The following is a 21160-nucleotide window of genomic DNA, read 5'->3' on the forward strand; positions in this document are numbered from 1 at the left end:
TGAAGGAGAAAGATTATGCAATGATAAATCCTGCATGTTTATTGAGTGTTTCTATATTGGTGGAATTCAACTACTTAGTAGTAGTGCAAGGATCCTTGTCCTCACAATCATTTTATTCCTAGATTACATAGTGTCAAGTTCTTGTGTCCTTCAGGCTGGAAGCTGCAGTCCATGAAGAAAACTGTCGATGAGTACCAGTGCTCGAGCTGGCTGATAACTTGGAACCTCATGCCCTGCTCCTCTTACTGTGGCAAATGTCAAATTCCTATCATACACCATTGTGTACCCACCAACCTATTCATACACAATTGACATCAGATTAGTATTTATTTTTGGTAAAGAAAAGCAAATATGGAAGTAACAGAGGCTATATTTGGCTTCTCATTTTAGACCAACAAAAAGACATTTACTAGAGTTGAGATTGTGTTTGAAACATGCATAGCTCAAAATAAGTGGACCTGAAGAGATTACCTCAGAGTTGACTGTCCAAGATCTCCATGGGGACTCGATTGGAAGATTTAGTACATTTAGAGAGTATCTTGTGGAAGTAACAGGAACTCTACCATCAATATCACCACTGCAATTTTCATTTGCTATGATCACTCATTAAGAAATTTATGGCAAAATAGACTCATGTTGAAGATCTCAATAAGGTAAAAAGGTTTTACCTGTACACCAAAACCCGTAAACCATGAGCTAGAATTTGCTGAATTATTGGTAGGATTGTAGAAGGACTGTCCACCCAATTCGTCAATAATATTACACTGCTTCATCAGCAAGTTTGATCACAAAATTAAATAGAAATGTTTGAGAAGTCACCATTAGGAGACATGACATGACATCAATCAAGGCTTAATATCATGGAAACTGTGGAGTGCCTTAAGGTTATCAGAGAGCTGTAAAGGGGTTGCAAAATATAAGCTCATGAAATGAAATATATAACATTATGTGAAAGTTCGTGCTATATGAAAGTAAATCATTAAAGAAATTAAAGAAGTCAACATATTATATGCATACGACTTGTGAGAATAAAAGGCATTTGTTTGCAATCTTATTTTTCCCATGCATGGTGGGGAGTAGGAATAAACAAAATTGAGATATTTTAGGTGAAAAATATATAAAAAAAAATTGAGATAAATATGTGTCTCTCTCTTGAAAACCAATTTGTGTCTCTCAGTATCATTATCAAACATCCTTGTTGCTTCTCTCCTCTTCTTTTCTTGCTAATTCAAATCGATTGCAACTTGCACTGTTCATGAAAGCAACTAGCTTCCATTGCCCAATAGTTCATGCCCTGTCCTTTTATCATGACTTTTAAAGCCACCCTTGAAAGAAACAATTTGACATCACAGGATGTCATGTTGATACATGTCACAGCAGTACTGTTGTATGATCATCATTGATTGATGTTTAAATAATCAAAATCAAACTATTCTGACCTAACTTTTTTTGTTCAAGCTGAACTTCTTTGACTGAGTTGTTTTAGCCCCCTTTATAAACTCTCTTCTAGCATTTGCCTTTAGGCAGGACAAGCATTCTTGGATTCCAGCATCAAAGAATCATTCAGCACAAAAGTTCATCCAAGACAATCCCTGAGGAAGGAAGACAAGAACAAAAAGCAACTCTCTTGAATCATGACAGAGCTCCTATCTCTCAGTTCATGATCTGAATGGGATCTTAGCTTCTTCTCTCCCTACCTATGGCTCGTCCTGTTTCCTCCCTCACCTAGTGTTTCTGCCATTATTCTTCTCTTCCCCAAAGTGCAAGAATGTGGTACAAGCTAAAGTCCCGTTGGGTCCAGGGCTGGGACAATTTGGGCCATAAGCTCAAATCAACTAATTGGAGATTAGAGAGAACGAAATTAGGATGAGATTAGAGTAACAGCGTGCAGCGTGCGGCGGCGTGCATAGAAAAGAGGAGAGAGAAAGTAAGGTTTATGAGTTTTTCTGCTTGACGACCGGTGCCAAACGTTGTTAGTTTCGACCCAAATTTTATGTGGAGAATTCTTACAGCAAACTCTACAATCCTAACGGTGTTGATCTGCAGTTTACCCTCTCTAAGGTACTTTCCTGTGATATCTACTTTGTGAGACCTAGAATTCTCTTTGGAGGAGATCCACCTATGTGCTGAAGATATGCTATTCTTGAGCCAAGATCTATGTTCTTGATGTTATTCTGATCCTCTAGTTATTCTAGAGAAGACCTACTGTAAACCTGTTATCATTATTATTGATAGTGGAAGTTTGAGGTGGACTACGGTCCCGTGGTTTTTCCCACATTGGGTTTTCCATGTTAAAAAGATTTGGTCTCACTGTGTGATTGATTTATTGCTCTATTGTTTATGCTGTGCTGATTGATATTAGCATTTTGATATCAAGTTGGTATTTTGATGAGGAACCTATTTTGATACACAAAGAGGGAAAAGAATTATTCCGCATTAACAGGTTTCTTCGGAAAAGAATTATTCCGCATTAACACGTTTCTTCCCAACAAGTGGTATCAGAGCATCAAGTTGTTTGGTGCTAGTTTTTTTGTGTGATTGAAATGGAGCAGTCAGATGGTATAATTAAATTGAACTCATCAAATTATTCCATTTGGAGGCGTCTGATGAAAGATTTGCTCTGTTGCAAAGATTTGTATAAGCCTATCAAGGTTAAAGATAAACCTTCTATTATGGACGATGAAGAATAGGAAGTTCAACATAGAAAAGCTATTGCCTATATTAGAAGATGGATGGATATAAACTTGCATGAGCATATTTCAGATGAAATCAGAGCTGATATTGTTTGGCAAAGGTTAGAAAATCTCTTTGCGAAAAAGATAGTGGGAAATAGAATTTCTCTCCTCAGAAGGCTTGTAAATTTGAAGTATAAAGATGGTGGTAACATTGTTGAGCACATAAGCCTATTTCAGAGTCTTGCAAACAAGTTGGTTGCTATGAAAATGAATATAGATGATGAGATGCAGGGATTATTACTTCTCAGCTCTTTACTAGAAAGTTGGGAAACGTATGTGGTGACTATTTGTAACTCCACGCCAAAGGGGACTCTAACCATAGATATGGTTAAAGACAGTTTGCTAAATGAAGATGCAAGAAGGAAAGAATAGGGTGAATCTTCTTCTAGTGCATTTGTTACTGAAAAACAAGAAAGACGTGGAAGAAGTCATAGCAGAAATCCATATGGTTATAGAGGAAGATCCAAGTCTAGAAGAGATATCAAATGTTTTCACTGTAATAGGCCAGGTCACATGAAGAAAGAGTGTAGGTTTTGGAAGCGAGAACAGAATGAAATGAAGAAAAATGAGAAAGAGATCAATACAGTTGCTGCTGAAGGTAATATCACTATTGTCTGTGATGAAGGTTGTGTTAGCCTTGTAGCTCAGGACAGTAATTGGGTAATTGACTCTGGTGCTTCATTTCATATTACTTCTCATGGTGATTTATTTAGATCTTACAATGCTGGTGATTTTGGTAATGTCAGAATGGGAAATAATGGTACATCTAAGATTGTGGGTATTGGAGATATTTGCTTGGAGACCAGTATTGGGAGCAAATTGATACTCAAAGATGTAAGGCATGTTCTAGATATTCATCTTAACTTGATATCTACAGGTAGACTTGATGATGAGGGCTTTGCACATTATTTTGGTGAAAGTAAATGGAAACTCACTAAAGGTTCTCTAATTGTGGCAAAAGGAAAGAAGATTAACTCTTTTTATGTCATGGAAGCTAAGCTACACAAAGGAGAGATTAATGCAATTCGAAAAGGTGAAAGTATAGATCTTTGGCATAAGAGGCTTGGACATATCAGCGAGAAGGGACTTCAAACTCTTGCTAGAAAGCAGTTCTTACCAGAGTTGCAAGGTACATCTCTTAAATCTTGTGATCATTGCTTAGCTGGAAAAACACATAGAGTTGCATTTCAGACATATCCATCATCTAGAAGATATGATGTTATTGATTTAGTTCATACTGATGTTTGTACTATGCAAACTAGAACTCTTGGAGGTGCTCTTTATTTTGTTACTTTTATTGATGACCATTCTAGAAAAGTTTGGGCTTTTGCTTTGAAATCTAAAGACCAGGTACTCGATGCTTTCAAGGAGTTTCATGTCAATGTTGAAAGAGAAACTAGCAGAAAGCTAAAGTGTGTTCGATCAGATAATGGTGGCGAGTACAAGGGTCCTTTTGAGAATTATTGCAGGTTCCATGGTATCAGGCTTGAGAAAACAGTTCCTAAAACTCCTCAGCAGAACGGTGTGACAGAAAGGATGAACAGAACCATTGAAGAAAGGATTAGGTGTATGCTTTCCCACGCTAAGTTACCAAAGTCATTTTGGGGGGAGGCTATAAGAACTACAGTTGACCTGATAAATCTTTCTCCATCAGTTCCTCTGCAAGGTGATGTTCCAAAGAGAGTATGGAGAGGAAAAGATATATCTTATAATTATTTGAGAGTCTTTGGGTGTAAAGCATTTGTTTATATTCCCAAAGATGAGAGGTCCAAGCTTGATAATAAGGCAAAAGCATGTATCTTCTTGGGATATGATCATGAAGAGTTTGGGTATAGATTATAGGATCCAGTGAACAAGAAGATTATTAGAAGCAGAGATGTTGTGTTTCTTGAAGACCAATTGTTTGATGATGGTGATAATGTTGAGAAGCCAGAAACCTCTGTTTATATTCCTTGGAGTTTGGGTCCAGTTCCTTCACCTGTAGTTCATGATGATCATGGGGGAGATGAACAAGAAGATTGTGGTGAGAATACTAGTGATGATACACCTACAGTTGATGATGTTGAACCAACTGAACAGGCACCTCCACCACTAGTTGAGATTCCATTGAGAAGATCCACTAGAGAGCGACAACCCTCTACCAGATATCCTCCACATGAGTATGTTATGCTTACTGACGGGGGAGAGCCAGAAACTTACCAAAAAGCTATTCTACATGAGAATAAGAGTGAGTGGGTTAAAGCCATGCAAGAAGAGATGAGATCCTTGCTTGAGAACCACACCTATAACTTGGTAAAGCTGTCGAAAGAGAAGAAAGCTCTCAAGAATAAGTGGGTTTATAAATTGAAGACTGAAAATAATAGCTCACAACAAAGATACAAGGCACGACTAGTTGTGAAAGGATTCAGTCAGAAGAAAGGTATTGACTTTGAAGAAATATTTTCTCCGGTTGTGAAAATGTCCTCTATCTGAGTTGTTCTTGGTTTGGCTGCCCGCTTGAATTTAGAAGTTGAGCAACTTGATGTAAAAACAGCATTTCTTCATGGTGACTTAGAAGAAGAAATTTACATGGAGCAACCAGAAGGTTTCAAAGTCAAGGGAAAATAAAATCTGGTATGTAAGCTTAGGAAAAGCTTATATGGACTCAAACAGGCACCTAGACAGTGGTACAAGAAGTTTGATTCCTTTATGATGAGCCAAGGGTATGATAGAACCACATCTGATCATTGTGTGTTTATGAAAAATTTTTCAGATGATGATTTTATTATTTTACTGTTATATGTTGATGATATGTTGATTGTTGGCCATGATGTTGGAAAATTTGAAAAGCTTAAAAGAGAGCTAAGTAAGTCTTTTGCCATGAAAGACTTAGGATCGGTGAGACAAATACTTGGCATGAAGATTCTTCGTGATAGGAAGAAAAGGAAGATTTGGCTATCTCAGGAGACTTACATTGAAAAGGTTCTTGAAAGATTCAATATGAGTAAAGCCAAAGCAGTTTGTTCTCCACTTGCAGGTCATTTCAAGCTGAGTTCAAAACAATGTCCTACAAGTGAGAAAGAAAAAGAAGAAATATCCAGAGTGCCTTACTCATCTGCAGTAGGCAGTTTGATGTATGCTATGGTTTGTACTAGGCCAGATATAGCTCATGCAGTTGGAGTTGTTAGCCAATTTCTCTCAAATCCTGGAAAGGAACATTGGGCAGTAGTGAAATGGATATTAAGATATCTAAGAGGTACTTCCAGGTTGTGTTTATGTTTTGGTGATGATGAACCTGTGTTAGAAGGGTACACAGATGCAGACATGGCAGGTGATACCGATTCCAGGAAGTCCACTTCGGGATTCTTGATGACATTTGCAGGAGGAGCAGTCTCTTGGCAGTCTAAGTTACAGAAGTGTGTTGCTCTATCAACCACAGAAGCAGAATACATAGCAGTTACTGAAGCCTGCAAGGAAGCTTTATGGATGAAAAAGTTTCTACAGGAATTGGGCTTGAAACAAGAAGGATATACTATTTACTGTGACAGTCAGAGCGCTATTCACCTCTCCAAGAATTCAACATATCATTCTAGATCCAAGCATATTGATGTGAGATATCACTGGATTCGTGATGTGCTTGAGATGAAAGAATTACAGTTGGAAAAGGTGCATACCAATGATAATGGTTCAGATATGTTGACAAAGTCTTTGCCTAAGGAGAAGCTTGAAGCATGTAGGCGAAGAGCGGGCTTGGTACAGCCCATCATATGAGCTGGAGGGGGAGAATTGTTGGGTCCAATCCATATGTGGGCTTGGACAATTTGGGCCATAAGCCCAAATCAACTAATTGGAGATTAGAGAGAACCAAATTAGGGTGAGATTAGAGTAAGAGCGTGCACGTGCGGCGGTGTGAAGAGAAAAGAGGAGAGAGAAATAGAGAGAGAAAGTAAGGTTTCTGAGTTTTTCTGCTTGACGATCGGTGGCCAAACATTGTTAGTTTCAGCCCAAATTTTATGTGGAGAATCCTTGCAGCAAACTCTACAATCCTAACGGTGTTGATCTGCAGTTTACCCTCTCTAAGGTACTTTCCTGTGATATTCACTTTGTGAGACCTAGAATTCTCTTCGGAGATCCACCTATGTGCTGAAGATATGCTATTCTTGAGCCAAGATCTATGTTCTTGATGTTATTCTGATCCTCTAGTTATTCTAGAGAAGACCTACTGTAAACCTATTATCATTATTATTGATAGTGGAAGTTTGAGGTGGACTACGGTCCCGTGGTTTTTCCCACGTTGGATTTTCCACGTTAAAAAGATTTGGTCTCACTGTGTGATTGATTTATTGCTCTATTGTTTATACTATGCTGATTGATATTAGCATTTTAATATAAGTTGGTATTTTGATAAGGAACCTATTTTAATACATAAAGAGGGAAAAAAAATTATTCTGCATTAACAGGTTTCTTCGGAAAAGAATTATTCCGTGGGTTTCTTCCCAACAAGTCCATAGGAAGGCAGCACTATTTAGAGGAGTGTGACATGACTGGGTTGTACAAGAGTTGGGGCATCGCACCACCACATGAATCATCCATCGCATTTGTTTATCCTTTCATTGACGTGGTTCCGATCCCAATTTCCATCTCTTTCTCATCAGACCATATTCCTCCCAACCACGTCCACATGTGCCAAAGTAGTCATCACTTCACTCAATGATGAAGTGAGACATGAACTCCAAGGGGAGACGTATTCAGCTGGACTTCTTCGTCACATCTTTCTACATAATGACTAGGAAAAACTCTCCCTACTTAATCTTGGGTGATCGAAATATCTTTCTTTCTCGTATAAGTTTGCGTACATCGATCCTCTCTGTTGTTTATGATTGGCTTGTAGGTCATGCTAGCTTTATTAACAATGAGCATGGAGAAGCACATGGCTGCTGTGCTCTCATCTTGCTGGTGGAGCTGAGCATCTCTCCAAGTCAATACATACATACATATAGATGTTGCGCAGTATTCCATTAGATGGGGCAGTGGGAATCCTAGTTAAGTGGGTGTTCATTTATTGTCTTTGACAGTCTGTTCGAGGACCTGAGGTTGGTGAAGGGAATCCTAATTTTGAGGCCATCTCACCTGATTCCCCTCTCCAGATTTTTGTCATCTGCACTTCTGACCACAGGAGGTTCGTCCTTGAGCTTGCTATGATTGTGCAGTTTTTGGCTGCACTGCAGAATTCCACAGCCTGAAGTGACATCCCCTGCACTAATGGATGGCAGTTGAAAGAAAAGGAGATGATGGATGACCTTGACCGTAGAAGGAGACACCATCTTCTGCAACGACTTGACCCAAGAAGGAGACTTCATCACCTATTTCTATTGCAGGACTTTTCCAATGGGAATGCAGGATGATGGATTCAGACTCCATGATGATGATGATGATGATGATGATATCACAACAAGAACAAGAATAATTCCATGCATGAAATGGTGCAACAACATCACACCTGCAGGAAGACCAGGAGTAGTTGAGCCTTGTGATGTTAGCATGGAGAGCTTTCTGTACTTCCGGATCATTCAGGTATGCGTTGACGTAGATAGACGTACAGGGATCGAAATCCTCGATCTGCAACTCTTCCATGCATTAGAAACATGTGAGGAATCGAGTAGAGGGGATGGGGAGTTGGAAGAGACGCACCGAAGGCTTCTTTGGAGGGGAAGTCAAATTGGATGAGAAGCACAGGGGAGCGTATATGTTGTAGATGTCCAGCTCCTCGGTCACCTGGTTGGCCTCACGCGCAGCGTCAATGCACTGCGGGGGTTCCTCCACCGCGTTGGGGGAGAAGTTGCAGTACTTCTGGATTGCCTCCACGGTGGCGTCTGAGATCAGCGCGTGCGTCCAGAAAAAGTCGTAGATTCCTCTGCTGTCGGTCTCGTCGTTGATCACCGCGTTGCCGATCTTCCATCGACCGAAAGGGAGCAGCGTGAGATGATGAAGCGCAGGGAGAGGGCGAAGGCGTTCGAGAGGGCGGAATTGAGGTTACCGCGATCCCTTTGAGGTTGATGGCAGCTCCGGCGGCGGACTGGTTCTTTTGCTGGAGAATGGTGTAGGCGAGCTGCGGCACGTAGTGGCCGGCGTAGCTCTCCCCTGCGATGTAAAAGTCCCGGCCTTTGTACTCCGGGAACCTCTCCATCCAGTTCACCAAGAAGACGAACGCGTCTTCTGCTGTCTTCTTGTCGCCGCTATTGCTGTAGTCCGAGGTGGTGTTCGAGTAGGAGAAGCCGACGCCCGCCGGGCTCTCCAGGAACAACACATTAGCCACTGCAACAACAACATCCACATCAAGTTCACAACTCACGAACCATCTGAATCCATGAAACACTTACCTGAATTCCAAGCATAAGGATTCCTGTAGAGAGTGCTGCCATCGCTCATGACGCGGAAGGGGCCTAATTCCTGCATCGCCCCGATCCCGAAGGACGAACACCCGGGGCCTGCGCTGGGTAAGACAATTGGAATCAGTAACCAAATCATGGAGATGCTCGTTCTAGATGACGAAGCTGGCGATGGGAGACCTCCATTAAGCCAGAGAAGCAGAGGCTTGGAGCTGCTCTGATTGCCCGCTGACACCGCAAAGTAGTAAAACAGAGCTCGTCCGCTTCGATCGTCGACGGTGACATAACCCCCGTACTGATCGAAATCTACTCCTGCGGGCTGGCCGGGCAGCTCGACGATCCTGTCGTTCTCCTTCGACCCGGAATCGGCGTACAATCTCGACGTAAGATCGGAGAAGGCGAACGTGTCAAAGTCGGAAGACGAAGCAACAGCAGCTCCCTTTCGGAGTTTGTCGAGGGCATCACCCTGCCTTCCCAGAGCTGCAGTGACAGCAATGGAGGACAAGAGGCATGCCAAGGAGCACAGGAAGCCTCCCCTTATCGCCATCCTTCTCTCTGTCCCTAAGCTTTGCTCCCTCCTATCCACTTAAATCGATTTATAGACCCAGCCACATGAAGTCAAAGCCGGAGGATAAAACTGATAGAAAGTGTACTTAATGGCAAACTTCCCATGGATAACGATAATAATAATTGTTGGCAAGCCGGCATTAAAGCTGTTTAGTGCCAGACTTTACAAAGTGCAAATCTAGCCGGCGAAGTTGTTCACCATGAAATCATCTGTAGATGTAAAGAGGTGGTGGTGTTGTGCTGAGTTCTTCAAGAGTTTTATGGGCTCAGAAAAGGTACGGCAATTATTATGTGCTGAGTTCAGCCAATAGAGTCTTTAACCAATGAAGGTACGGCAAGTTCAATAGTCACATATCAAAAAAATCAGACTTGTTAAACTATAAATAAGGGTCTGGACTTTGAAGTCAGATGCACCACAAGTCGCACCACAAGTCGCACCATAGGCACCATAAGAAAAACCTAAGTGTTTGCTTTGGTTTAAGTTCATACTCAGTTAAATAGTTTGGACTTATAGTTTGGTTTTTCTTGTTTAGTATTTTCGGATGCTTTATGGCCTAGGAACATCTTCCTAAGGCATTTGTAATTGTCCATCTTTTGCAGTAGTAATTTGCTTCTCTTTCGTCTGTGGATGTAGGTCAAAGTCAATTGACCGAACCACGTATATCTGGTGTTCTTGTCTCGCTTTTATTCTTTCCGTTTTATTATCTTGTTGGGTTGCCAAAATTACCTTGTGGTAAATTTCCTGGGGCTAGCTCTAACAAACTGGTATCAGAGCCTGGTTCTGGGATCTTTTGGCAACGATGACAATAACAAAGATTGTTGTCGAGAAATTCGACAGAAATGTCAACTTCGGCTTGTGGCAACTCAAGATGGAGGCTATTCTAGTTCAAGACGGAGTTGATTTGGTACTACAGGGAGCCGAGAGCATTCCAGATGATATGTCAAAAGAAGAGCTTGCGGGTATGGATAAGAAGGCCCGATCAAGCATCATTCTAAATCTCTCTGACGAGGTTTTACGGGAGGTAGCTACGGAGACTACGGTTAAGAGCATGTGAGATAAGCTTAAAGCCTTGTACATGAAGAGGACAGTGGAGAATCGTCTCTACTTGAAGCAGAGTCTGTATATGCTTCGGATGATTGAAGGTACATCTATACTCTCGCATCTTGATAAGTTTGATTCTTTGGTTATGGATTTGGAGAATATAGATGCAAAAATTGATGATGAGGATAAGGCTTTGTTACTATTGTGTTCTCTTCCCCAATCTTTTAAGCATTTCCGTGATACTTTGATTTATGGAAAAGAAACAGTTTCTTATCAAGAAATTAAATCTGCACTGAAATCTAAGGAGCAGATAGACAGGAATATCACTGGGGAAAGTAAAGAGAATCAGGGTCTAGTTGTTAGGGGGAGAATGGATAAAAGAGAATTTGATAGTAGTAGATCTAAATCTAGATCTAAATCCAGACATAGAAATTTGGAATGCAGATATTGTCATAAAATGAGGCACATTAAATCTGATTGCTTTAAATTGAAAAATAAATTAAAGCAAAAGGAAAAATTTGTTGAAAAAACTACTGAATCCGCTGAAGTTAGTGTAGCAACTGATGAGATTGTTGGAAATATTTTTTTCTGCTATTGATGACAGGACGAGGTCTAAAAATGAATGGATTTTAGATTCATGTTGTTTATCACATGTGTCCCAATAGAGATTTGTTTTTCACATATGAAACTTGTAATGGTGGAATTGTTTTGATGGGCAATAATGCCGCATGTGATGTTGTTGGTAGAGGTACAATCCGAATTAAAATGCATGATGGTATTGTGAGGACGCTCACTAATGTTAGACATGTTCCTGATTTAAAAAAGAATCTCATCTCTTTAGGCACCCTAGAGGCCCTTGGATGTAAATACACAGTTGAAGGTGGAGTTATGAAAGTTTCTAGAAGTGCCCTTATTGTTATGAAAGCTTGTAGGTCTGGTAGCTTGTATATTCTGCAGGGAATTACTGTCACAGGTTCGGTTGCAGTTTCGTCATCATCATTGTCTGATTCTAACATCACCAAATTAGGCATATGCGTTTGGGTCATATGAGCGAAAAAGGTTTGAGCATATTGAGCAAAAGAGGTCTACTTTGCGGACAGAGTACTGGGCCACTTGATTTTTGTGAACATTGCATTTTTGGAAAGCAGAAAAGAGTCAGCTTCACTTCTCCGGCAGTTCACAAAACGAAAGGTACTCTTGACTATATTTATTCAGACCTTTGGTGTCCAGCTCATGTTCAATCTAAGGGTGGTGCCAGGTATATGTTGACTTTCATTGACGATTATTCCAGGAAAGTTTGGGTTTATTTTCTGAAGCATAAAAATGATGTTTTTCTAACATTTAAATAATGGAAGGCTTTGATTGAGAAGCAAACAAGTAAACAGATTAAGCGGCTTCGAACAGATAATGGCATGGAATTTTGTGAAGGTGATTTTGAAGAATTCTGCAAAAATGAAGGAATCGTTCGGCATCTCACTGTTAGGATGACGCCTCAGCAAAATGGTGTGGCCGAACGTATGAACAGAACACTCCTGGAGAGAGCGAGGTGTATGATCTCAAATGCAGGGTTGACAAAGGACTTTTGGGTAGAGGCGATTAATATGGCCTGTTACGTTGTCAACCGCGCTCCTTCTGTAGCACTTAACTTTAAAACTCCGGAGGAAGTTTGGTCAGGTACTCCTGCTGATTATTCTAATTTAAAAATTTTTGGGTGTCCAGCATACATGCATGTAAATGAAGGAAAATTAGAGCCTCGGGCTAAAAAGTGTATTTTCCTTGGGTATGCTTCTGGGGTGAAAGGATACAGATTATGGTGTTCTGATCCCAAATCCCCAAAATTTATAATCAGTAGAGATGTTACTTTTGATGAATTTTTATGTTATCTTCCAAAGAAGATTCTACTAGTTGTACAAATGATAGTGCGCAGAAGCAGGTGGAGCTTGAGATTGGTAGTTCAGATTCTTTTAAGTCGAACTCTTCTACTCAAAGAATGCCAGTAGATGGTCCCGAGTCTACTGAGGAAGTTGATCCAGAGGAAGAGCAATATTCCATAGCCAAGGATAGACCACGGAGAGAAATTCGACCACCACAAAGATATGCAAATTTGGTTGCATATGCTTTGTTTGTTGCAGAAGAGACAAGTGAAGTTGGTGAGCCTACTTCCTACTCAGATGCAGTTTCTTGTGATAATTCCGCTAAGTGGTTGATTACAATGAATGAAGAAATTGAGTCTCTCTATCGGAATAGAACTTAGGATCTTGTGAAGCCGCCTTCGGGTAAGAAAATTGTTGGATGCAAATGGGATACCATTGTTGAGGGGAAAGTCCTTGTTCAGAAAATTCATATGAAGGACAATCTAGCTGATATGTTTACGAAGCCTCTTCCGGTTTACAAGTTCAAGCAGTGCTTGGACTTGATTGGTGATTGCCCGTTGGGGCTTTTATGAAGAAGGTGGAGCAAGTTTTGTTGGAACATGTCAAGGTGGAGATTTGTTAATTTGGCAAGTCCCATAGTCCCACATCGGAAAAATCAGACTTGTTGTCTCATCTTGGAACTATAAATAAGGGCCGGGGCTTTGAAGTCAGATGTACCACAAGTGGCACCACAAGAAAAACCTAAGTGTTTGCTTTGGTTTAAGTCCATACTCAGTTAAATAGTTTGGACTTATAGTTTGGTTTTTCTTGTTTAGTATTTTCGGGTGTTTTATGGCCTAGGAACATCTTCTTAAGTCATTTGTAATTGTTCCTCTTTTGCAGTAGTAATTTGCTCCTCTTTCGTCCATGGATGTAGGTCAAAGTCAATTGACCGAACCACGTATATCTGGTGTTCTGGTGTTCTTGTCTTGCTTTTATTCTTTCCATTTTATTGTCTTGTTAGGTTGCCAAAATTACCTTGTGGTAAATTTCCTGGGGCTAGCTCTAACACATGGCACCAAAGAGAATGATTTGTGAGGATAATTCTTCTTTTGTTTTTGTCAGTTGCCAGTTATGCTGCAACTATAAAGAATAGGATTAGGATTAAAAGATAGGGGATTAGCTATACTAATGCAAGGCATAAAGAATAGGATTAGGATTAAAAGATAGGGGATTAGCTATACTAATGCAAGGCAACACGGAAGGCTTATCCAGCTCTGAAACAGGTTGATTGACTAAGATTCTAAGGAAACCATTTAATCATTGAAATATAGTGTGTTTTCAGTATTTATTTAGGTGTCAGATGTAATATCTCAAAAAGGTGATATATCCATCTGTTTGAAATAAAAGGAAAATTGTGACATCTTCTCTCTCTTTTTTTTTGTCTTGTTCTATTAATTTTTTTTTATTTTAATTTTTATACATTCATGATATATGGAGCAGTGTCTCGCATAAATAAACCATTATGCAATGTTCCTCTCGTGATGATCTCATCATCTAATAATATTGAACAACCATTGTTCTCAAAAACTAATTTATATCCACTAACTATCAAACATTAAATAGAAATAATATTTTTGATAATAGAATGAACAAAATAACATGCATCTAATGCAATAATAGCTCCACCAAGCATATGTAGGGCAACATCGCCAACAGCTACTATAGCAACTTTTGCTCCATTGTATATCTTGAGGTTCATCTCACCTCTCGTCAATCTCCTAGGTCTTGCCAGAACTTACAACAAATTACAAATATGATAAGCACTACCGGTATCCAATACCCATGTGTTATCATAAGAGCTTGACAAATAAAGACTGATCATGAATGTACTTGAAGCTTCTCCAAGCTTCTGTTTCGCCTTCTCTACAATGTACTCTTTGCAGTTCCTCTTCCAATGCTCATCTTTGCCGTAGTGGAAGCATTAGCCTTTGTCCTTTGTTGAGTCTTTCTTAGCAACCTTTATTTTACTCGGTCTGCTCTTGCCTTTGTCATTCTTAAGGAACTTTTCTGCTTTCATTTTTTTTTTGTCTCACCAGTATAGAGAACTAGCTTCTCTTTCTTGATAGTGCTCTTTGCCTCCCTCAACATATTGAGGAGATCAAGGAGAGTTATCTCAAGCTTTTTCGTATTAAAATTTATTATAAACTATGAAAAGGAATCTAGTAGGGACTGAAGCACAAGATCCACATAGGTTATCCTCTAGTACCATTCCTAGACCTGTGAGTTTCTCTATCTACTTAATCATCTTTAGGACATGGTTTTGAACTGGTGTCCCCTCAGTTATCCTAGTATAGAAGAGGCTATTTGATATCTCATATTGCTGAGTCCTTCCTTGTTCCTCAAATAGTTTGTGGACATGTATGAGAATAGATATGGCATCCATCTTTTCATACTGTCTCTGTAACTCAAGAGTCATGGAACCCAACATGTAACACTGAGCAAGAGTAAAGTCATCTATGTACTTCATGTAGCGAGCGATCTTATCCTTGCTTGCCCCTTCCTTGGGCGTAGACATCACTATATCACAGACGTACGTGATTTTCTTTGTCATGAGAACAATTCACAAGTTGCGAAGCCAATCCGTATAATTCGGACCAGTGAAGCGGTTGACATCAAGTATGGTATGCAAGGGATTTGAAAGCGATATTTTTTAAAAATAAAGATGCAGCAGAAATAAATAACATGTAAATTTTACAAAAATAAACAATCAAAATATGGACTTATATCTTAGTTTGCTCTCACTATTTTACTAGTGAGTCATGTGACACCCTTAGTACATGAAACGAAAGTCTCCGGCAGACTTCTAGTGGGGATCGGGATCCAATCAGCATCTTAGGTTACCATCTTAGTGTAACCTCGAGGGATTCGACCAATCACACTAAGCCTAAAAGGTAGGCAACTCTTGCTGATCACAACTCCTTGTGATTTCTGTCTTGTTCAACCTTTGAACCACTATGGTCTCGAGGGACTCGACCAACCATGATGTTCGATTAAGTCAACACTATCGTTACAAGATGAGTCTGATTCGATAATATACCCTCGAGGGACTCAATCAAGCATACTATGTCCTCAAGTCACCAGTGACATCTTTATGTCATAGGCAAGATAGCGAATCACAATATAAGTGAGCCTCAAGGGACTTGACCAGCTCAACCTACATTGATAATCAGTCCCTAACTATAATGATGGAAGGTCACATGGATCAATCTAATTGTCTCACATTTACCGACTTAATATTGTTGAGAGAGGGGATTTTGATTTGGTCTTCTAATATGATATGTCACACACACACATACATATTTAACATATATCTATATCGCATGCAAATATATATACATATCTAGTAGGTATATAAGCAATCACACATCACATGAGCAATCATACCAAATGATCAAGAACCACAGCCTAATGTGGTCAAGCCCGAGTCAATAGGCCAAATCACTCACATCAAGATCTATGTTTGCAGTAGTGCATCTTCATGCCCTATGATCATTTATCTCATCCTCATCGGTTCCGTCTGCATCTCGATGCATCTTCATGCATCATGATCGTCCGTCTCGTGGGTCCCGCTATCGCTTCAATGCTCCCGCTGTGTCTCCTCGTGTGATTACAACTTAATCATAGGCACATAAGCCCGACAATAAACGAGAAATAAAATGGAGGCTCATAGGCCCCAATAATAATAATCACTAGTACACAAACAACATACGATCCATAATCATCCGTCCACATATCATACATCACATGTACACATCATCATCATGTAGGACTACTAGATAATAATAATAATAATAATAATAATAATAATAATAATAATAATAATAATAATAATAATAATAATATATTAAACTTTTTAATTAATTAATATTTTCTGAAATTGGGGACATGTAAGAAATTTTTTGATTTCTTATAATAATAATAATAATAATAATAATAATAATAATAATAATAACCCTAACTCCCCATCCCTATTGTTTGCTGCGGTAGTCGCCCCTACAGGTGAGCACCTCCGCTTGTGGGCACCCTTGTGGGCAAGTGTTCCCGCAGGCAGTGGTTGCCCCTTGAGGGGCCGCCCCTGCCGGTGAGCCCCGCCCATGGGCCTAGCAATTGTTGCTGCATGTGGGCGGATGGTCGCCGATGGCTGAGAACTCCCTTGGGAGCTCTTGACCAAGGTTGCAAGTAGCTTTTGGCTAACGTGTGAGGGCAGCAATTCTCTCACCTTTTGTGTAAATGATTTTGAAAACAAAAGATTTTCTAAAACACAACACACATAGTTCAAAACCAATCTTTTGCACGAACAACTTGGCTGATACCACTATTGGAAAATCTGGGGGGCAACATTATATGCACAACGGAAGAACATAAAAATAAAACCCCAAATTTTCTATCAATGTGTTCATCATCGTGCGAAGATTAGTGCGCAAAAACCCACGAAACTTAAATCCATGTGTGAGATAGTGTTTTATCTGAGGAGATTGTATATCCTTGAATCCTTGCAGATCTATAGGAGAGGATGAAAGAAGTTAAGCACCCTCCTCTCTAGCGGTGATCCACACAGCAGGGTTGCAACGATGCTCCTCAAATCTCTAGGCCTACTATCTGAAGAGAAGAAGGGGAGGAGAATAGGAGATGACAACCCAAAGAGGCTCTAGCCTATGAACTATTGGTTCCCTCCTATTTATATAGGTCCTCTATCAACTTAACCTTAATTGATCCTACCCTATTGGGTATTGGATCTTCATCCAACTACCCAAGCCTCTTAGATTAGTGGATCTCTATCCAATAATCTCTCATTGGCTCTTATTAGATCTCATCCATATTATTCAATAATTCAGGAGCTTATTGGATATCTAATAAGATAGGGGCTATGGCAGATATTTCATATCCGAACCTCTACTCATCGCAATGCCTACCATATATGTATGACCCTCTAAGCCCAATATTGAGCTGACTATGAGTCATATCTATCAGAACTCCTTTTGGCTCAGTGAATTTATTATCTCTATAATAATTCACTTGACTCATCGATTGTAGACGTACTATGCCACTACGCATCAGTCCCTAGATGATACAGGGGAATCCAATCCATTGGACCTGTCTATCCTTAGTTACTACATATCTATAGTCCATCATCCATCTAATATCCCAAAAACCGTATACCGGACATGGTGCTGTCAGACCCATACAGTTTTTGCTCGAGTCTCGCTCTAATCAAATTCTCTTTGAGAACTCTTTCTCTCTCAATTTGAATGACCCTGACTAGGAATTTGTTTGAACAAGAATGCATGAGATATTCCTCTCATGACACCGAGAGTAGATGATCCTCTATCGACCCTCACTAGTCATTATAAGGTTGGCTACCACTCCCGATGGCCGACTGTGCTAGATCTAAAACCTCTAGACCTATAAGTCTGGTATCAAAGAGTGGAGTACTCATACAGGATATCCTTGGTGTCTCAAGTCCAAGGACCATATACATCACTAGGACTACGGAATCACTGTCTAACAATAAGGCATCATTAACCATCCATCATTCCGTAAGCGGATCAATAGTGAACTCATTCTCCAATGAGCACCTGCACTATATCTCTAGTGTCCCCACACGAGCAGCTATGAGACCAATTACATCCATTGTATGGATGAGTATACAACACACCAATCTATTCGGTTATCTCGATGTCCCTCTCAAGTAACCTATAATCGAGATTATTTAGGGTCTATGTTTAAAGGCGAATCGATCTCATTATTATGATCTCATCATGATCTGATTCCCATTATATAGATCCATGGACATTACTATATATATATATATATATATATATATATATATATATATATATATATATATATATATATATGTAACAAGTAATATAAAGTGATAAAATATCAAATAATAATAATAAGCAAAAAGACTGCGTGTCAAGTCACACATGACATGACTCACGTGATTGGCTTGCACAACTATCCTTACAACTCTTTTTTCTTTTCACATGCTCATAAGAGAACCTTTACACATCTCTTTTAGACCTTACTCTTCCCTTATAAACCTTCTAATAACTCTATAAGAAAGAGACTCTAAATCCTAAGAGAGATTACACAATTTTGCTCAAGTTTACTTTCCCCCTTTTCTACTCAATTTCGTGCTACTCCAAGTAGGAGTAACTGGGGTATTTATAGACTCTAAATTGCTTCAAAAATAGAGCTAACAAAGGTCTTATTCTGGGTCCCGACGGTACCACCGCCTACAGCACTAACACTAGGTAGTATCATCGCTTGACATAATGACACTAGGTGGTACCACCGCCTAATAGCTTGGAAAAGTATGCTCTTAACTTTTCCAACTCATAGGTGGTTCCACCTAATCTTGGGTGACCGAATGAGCCTTTTACTTAGCCTAAAATAGTCCCAACTCAGGCCCAGTGAGCCCCTAATTGAGTTGGCATGGTTACACTTAAAACCAACTCAATTACAACCTAACTAAGACCAATTAAGACAATTGATTTACAAGACTAGAATTATATATTCTCCGACATGTCATTGGTTCATCCGGCGCTTCGTCCGATCCTTCGATATATCATCATCTCCTTTGACGTATTGCCCAATCGGCATATTGACCTCCCGCAACTTTCGATCTCCTTGGCATAATGTCTGATCCTTCGGCTTGAAGCTTGAACTCACAGCACGTCGATCGATCCTCTGACCGACATCCAATCTTCTGACATGTTCACTACGGCCCAATGTCTGATTCTTCCTACTTTAATCGATTTACCTTTTTAGATTGAAGTTAGTCCTACGTTACTCAAAATATAGATTAGATTGTAAACTCATCAATTGATTTCATTATCAAAATTCGAGATTCAACATCATATTCTCCTCTCCCCTTCTCTTGCTCAGATCATAGGTGTGGATATTTGGGCAGTGATTTGAGGAGCGTTTTCCCAGCCCCTACTGTGTGGATCACCATTAGAGAAGATGATGCTTAACCTCCTTCATCCTCTCCCACAGATCTGTAGGAATTTAGGGATATACAATTTCCCTAGGTAACATAATCTTTCATATACGCAGTTTTCAATTTTGTGAGTTTTTGCGCACCAATCTTCACACGAGAACGAATACTTTTTGGGAAATCTGATAATTTTGTTTTCTGTTCTTCTACTGCACATATGATGTCACCCCAAAATTCCCTACAGCAAGGAGCTGAGAAAGAACAATCCTTACATCTCATCATCTATATTCATTGTTATAGTAACCAGCTTGTTTGTAATACTTTGAAATAGGCTTATGTGCTTATCAATACTTTAAATTGACAAGCCTTATGATGAGACAAATTCTATTTTCTATTATCTTTTTCGCAATGAGATTTTCTAACCTTTGCCCCAAACAACATTAGCTCTCGTTTCATCATAAATATGCTCATGCAAATTTATATCCATCAAACAACATTAGCTCTCGTTTCGACTCTTCTATTTTAATCACATAAGAAAAACTAGCACCAAACAACGTAACTCTGATACCACTTATAGAGAAAAACTATTATAGTAGAATAATTCTTTCCCTCTTTGTGTATTAAAATGAGTTTTTTATCAAAATACTAACTTGTTACCAAAGGCAAATATTAACCAGAGCAGCATAAACAATGGAACAATGAATCAATCACAAAGAAAGATATCAAATTTTTACATAAAACACTCAATACGAGAAAAATCATGGGAGTAGTCCACTTCAAACCTTCATTATCATCAATAATGATAATAGATTTATAATAAGTCTTCTTCAAATAACTAGAGGATCATAATAAAATCAAGAACAAAGATCTTGGTTCAACAATAACATATCATCATTATAGATAGATTTCATCAAAGGATAGATTTAGGTCTCATCAAGTGGATATATAAGAAAAGTATCTCAAACATGACAAACTATATATCAGTATTGTTAAGATTGTAAAACTTATTATAACTCTACATAAAATTTAGGTCAAAATCGATAAAATTTTACCGTGTGATCGTCTGACAAAAAAACTTAAAACTTTAACTTTCTCTCTCCTCTTTTCTGAATCGCACCATATTCACCGTTTGCACGCTTCTCATATCCACTCCTTTTTATTATTATTATTATTATTAAATCATATTTGGGCTCTCATCCAAGCTCACCTATGGGCTGGACCAACCACATGTACATAGAACACAAACTACAACACATGAGAAAAATGTCACTTGAAAGTGATAATGCAAACGTATCAATAATATGGCCAAGTTTCAGAATATGGTTTTGATCTCAGCAAATAACTTTCAGCACTACTAATGGCTTCTGATTGAGATCCAGGAATCTTAGTTTCAGTCACAATAATATTTCACAAAAAAAGGGGGCATACATAATTGGTAAAGGCAAGAAGCAAACAAAAATTACAAGTTCTTTAACTCAAGTTCTCTTAATCTAAGAACCAAAAAGCTCTGTTCTGTGTTCATCCTGCCCAGTAGCTTATATATGTGAATCACTATCAGAGAAATTAATAGAACTTTGGCAAGAAAT

The 21160-nt window shown here is 39.2% G+C and overlaps 1 protein-coding gene across 4 annotated transcripts; it reads right to left on the minus strand.

Moving 5' to 3' along the window:
• LOC135634202 (serine carboxypeptidase II-3-like) lies at window positions 1-9804 on the minus strand. 4 transcript variants are annotated; one of them, XM_065144512.1, is made up of 8 exons: window positions 9284-9781; window positions 9095-9202; window positions 8752-9029; window positions 8406-8666; window positions 8215-8333; window positions 669-764; window positions 472-577; window positions 1-294 (listed from the first exon to the last, which is right to left on the minus strand). In XM_065144512.1, the coding sequence occupies exons 1-8, from the start codon at window positions 9648-9650 to the stop codon at window positions 151-153; spliced, it is 1479 nt and encodes a 492-aa protein (XP_065000584.1). In that variant the 5' UTR covers window positions 9651-9781; the 3' UTR covers window positions 1-150. The 4 variants fall into 4 exon arrangements, with proteins under 4 accessions (XP_065000584.1, XP_065000587.1, XP_065000585.1 ...); XM_065144515.1 differs by lacking the exons at window positions 1-294; window positions 472-577; window positions 669-764 and adding an exon at window positions 7527-8041 and having other exon boundaries at window positions 9284-9804; XM_065144513.1 differs by lacking the exons at window positions 1-294; window positions 472-577; window positions 669-764 and adding an exon at window positions 7527-8050 and having other exon boundaries at window positions 9284-9804.
• Between the last annotated feature and the right edge of the window lie 11356 nt (window positions 9805-21160).

This window comes from Musa acuminata, chromosome BXJ3-3 (assembly GCF_036884655.1).
Source record: "Musa acuminata AAA Group cultivar baxijiao chromosome BXJ3-3, Cavendish_Baxijiao_AAA, whole genome shotgun sequence".
In the NCBI taxonomy this organism is placed as follows: Eukaryota; Viridiplantae; Streptophyta; class Magnoliopsida; order Zingiberales; family Musaceae; genus Musa; species Musa acuminata.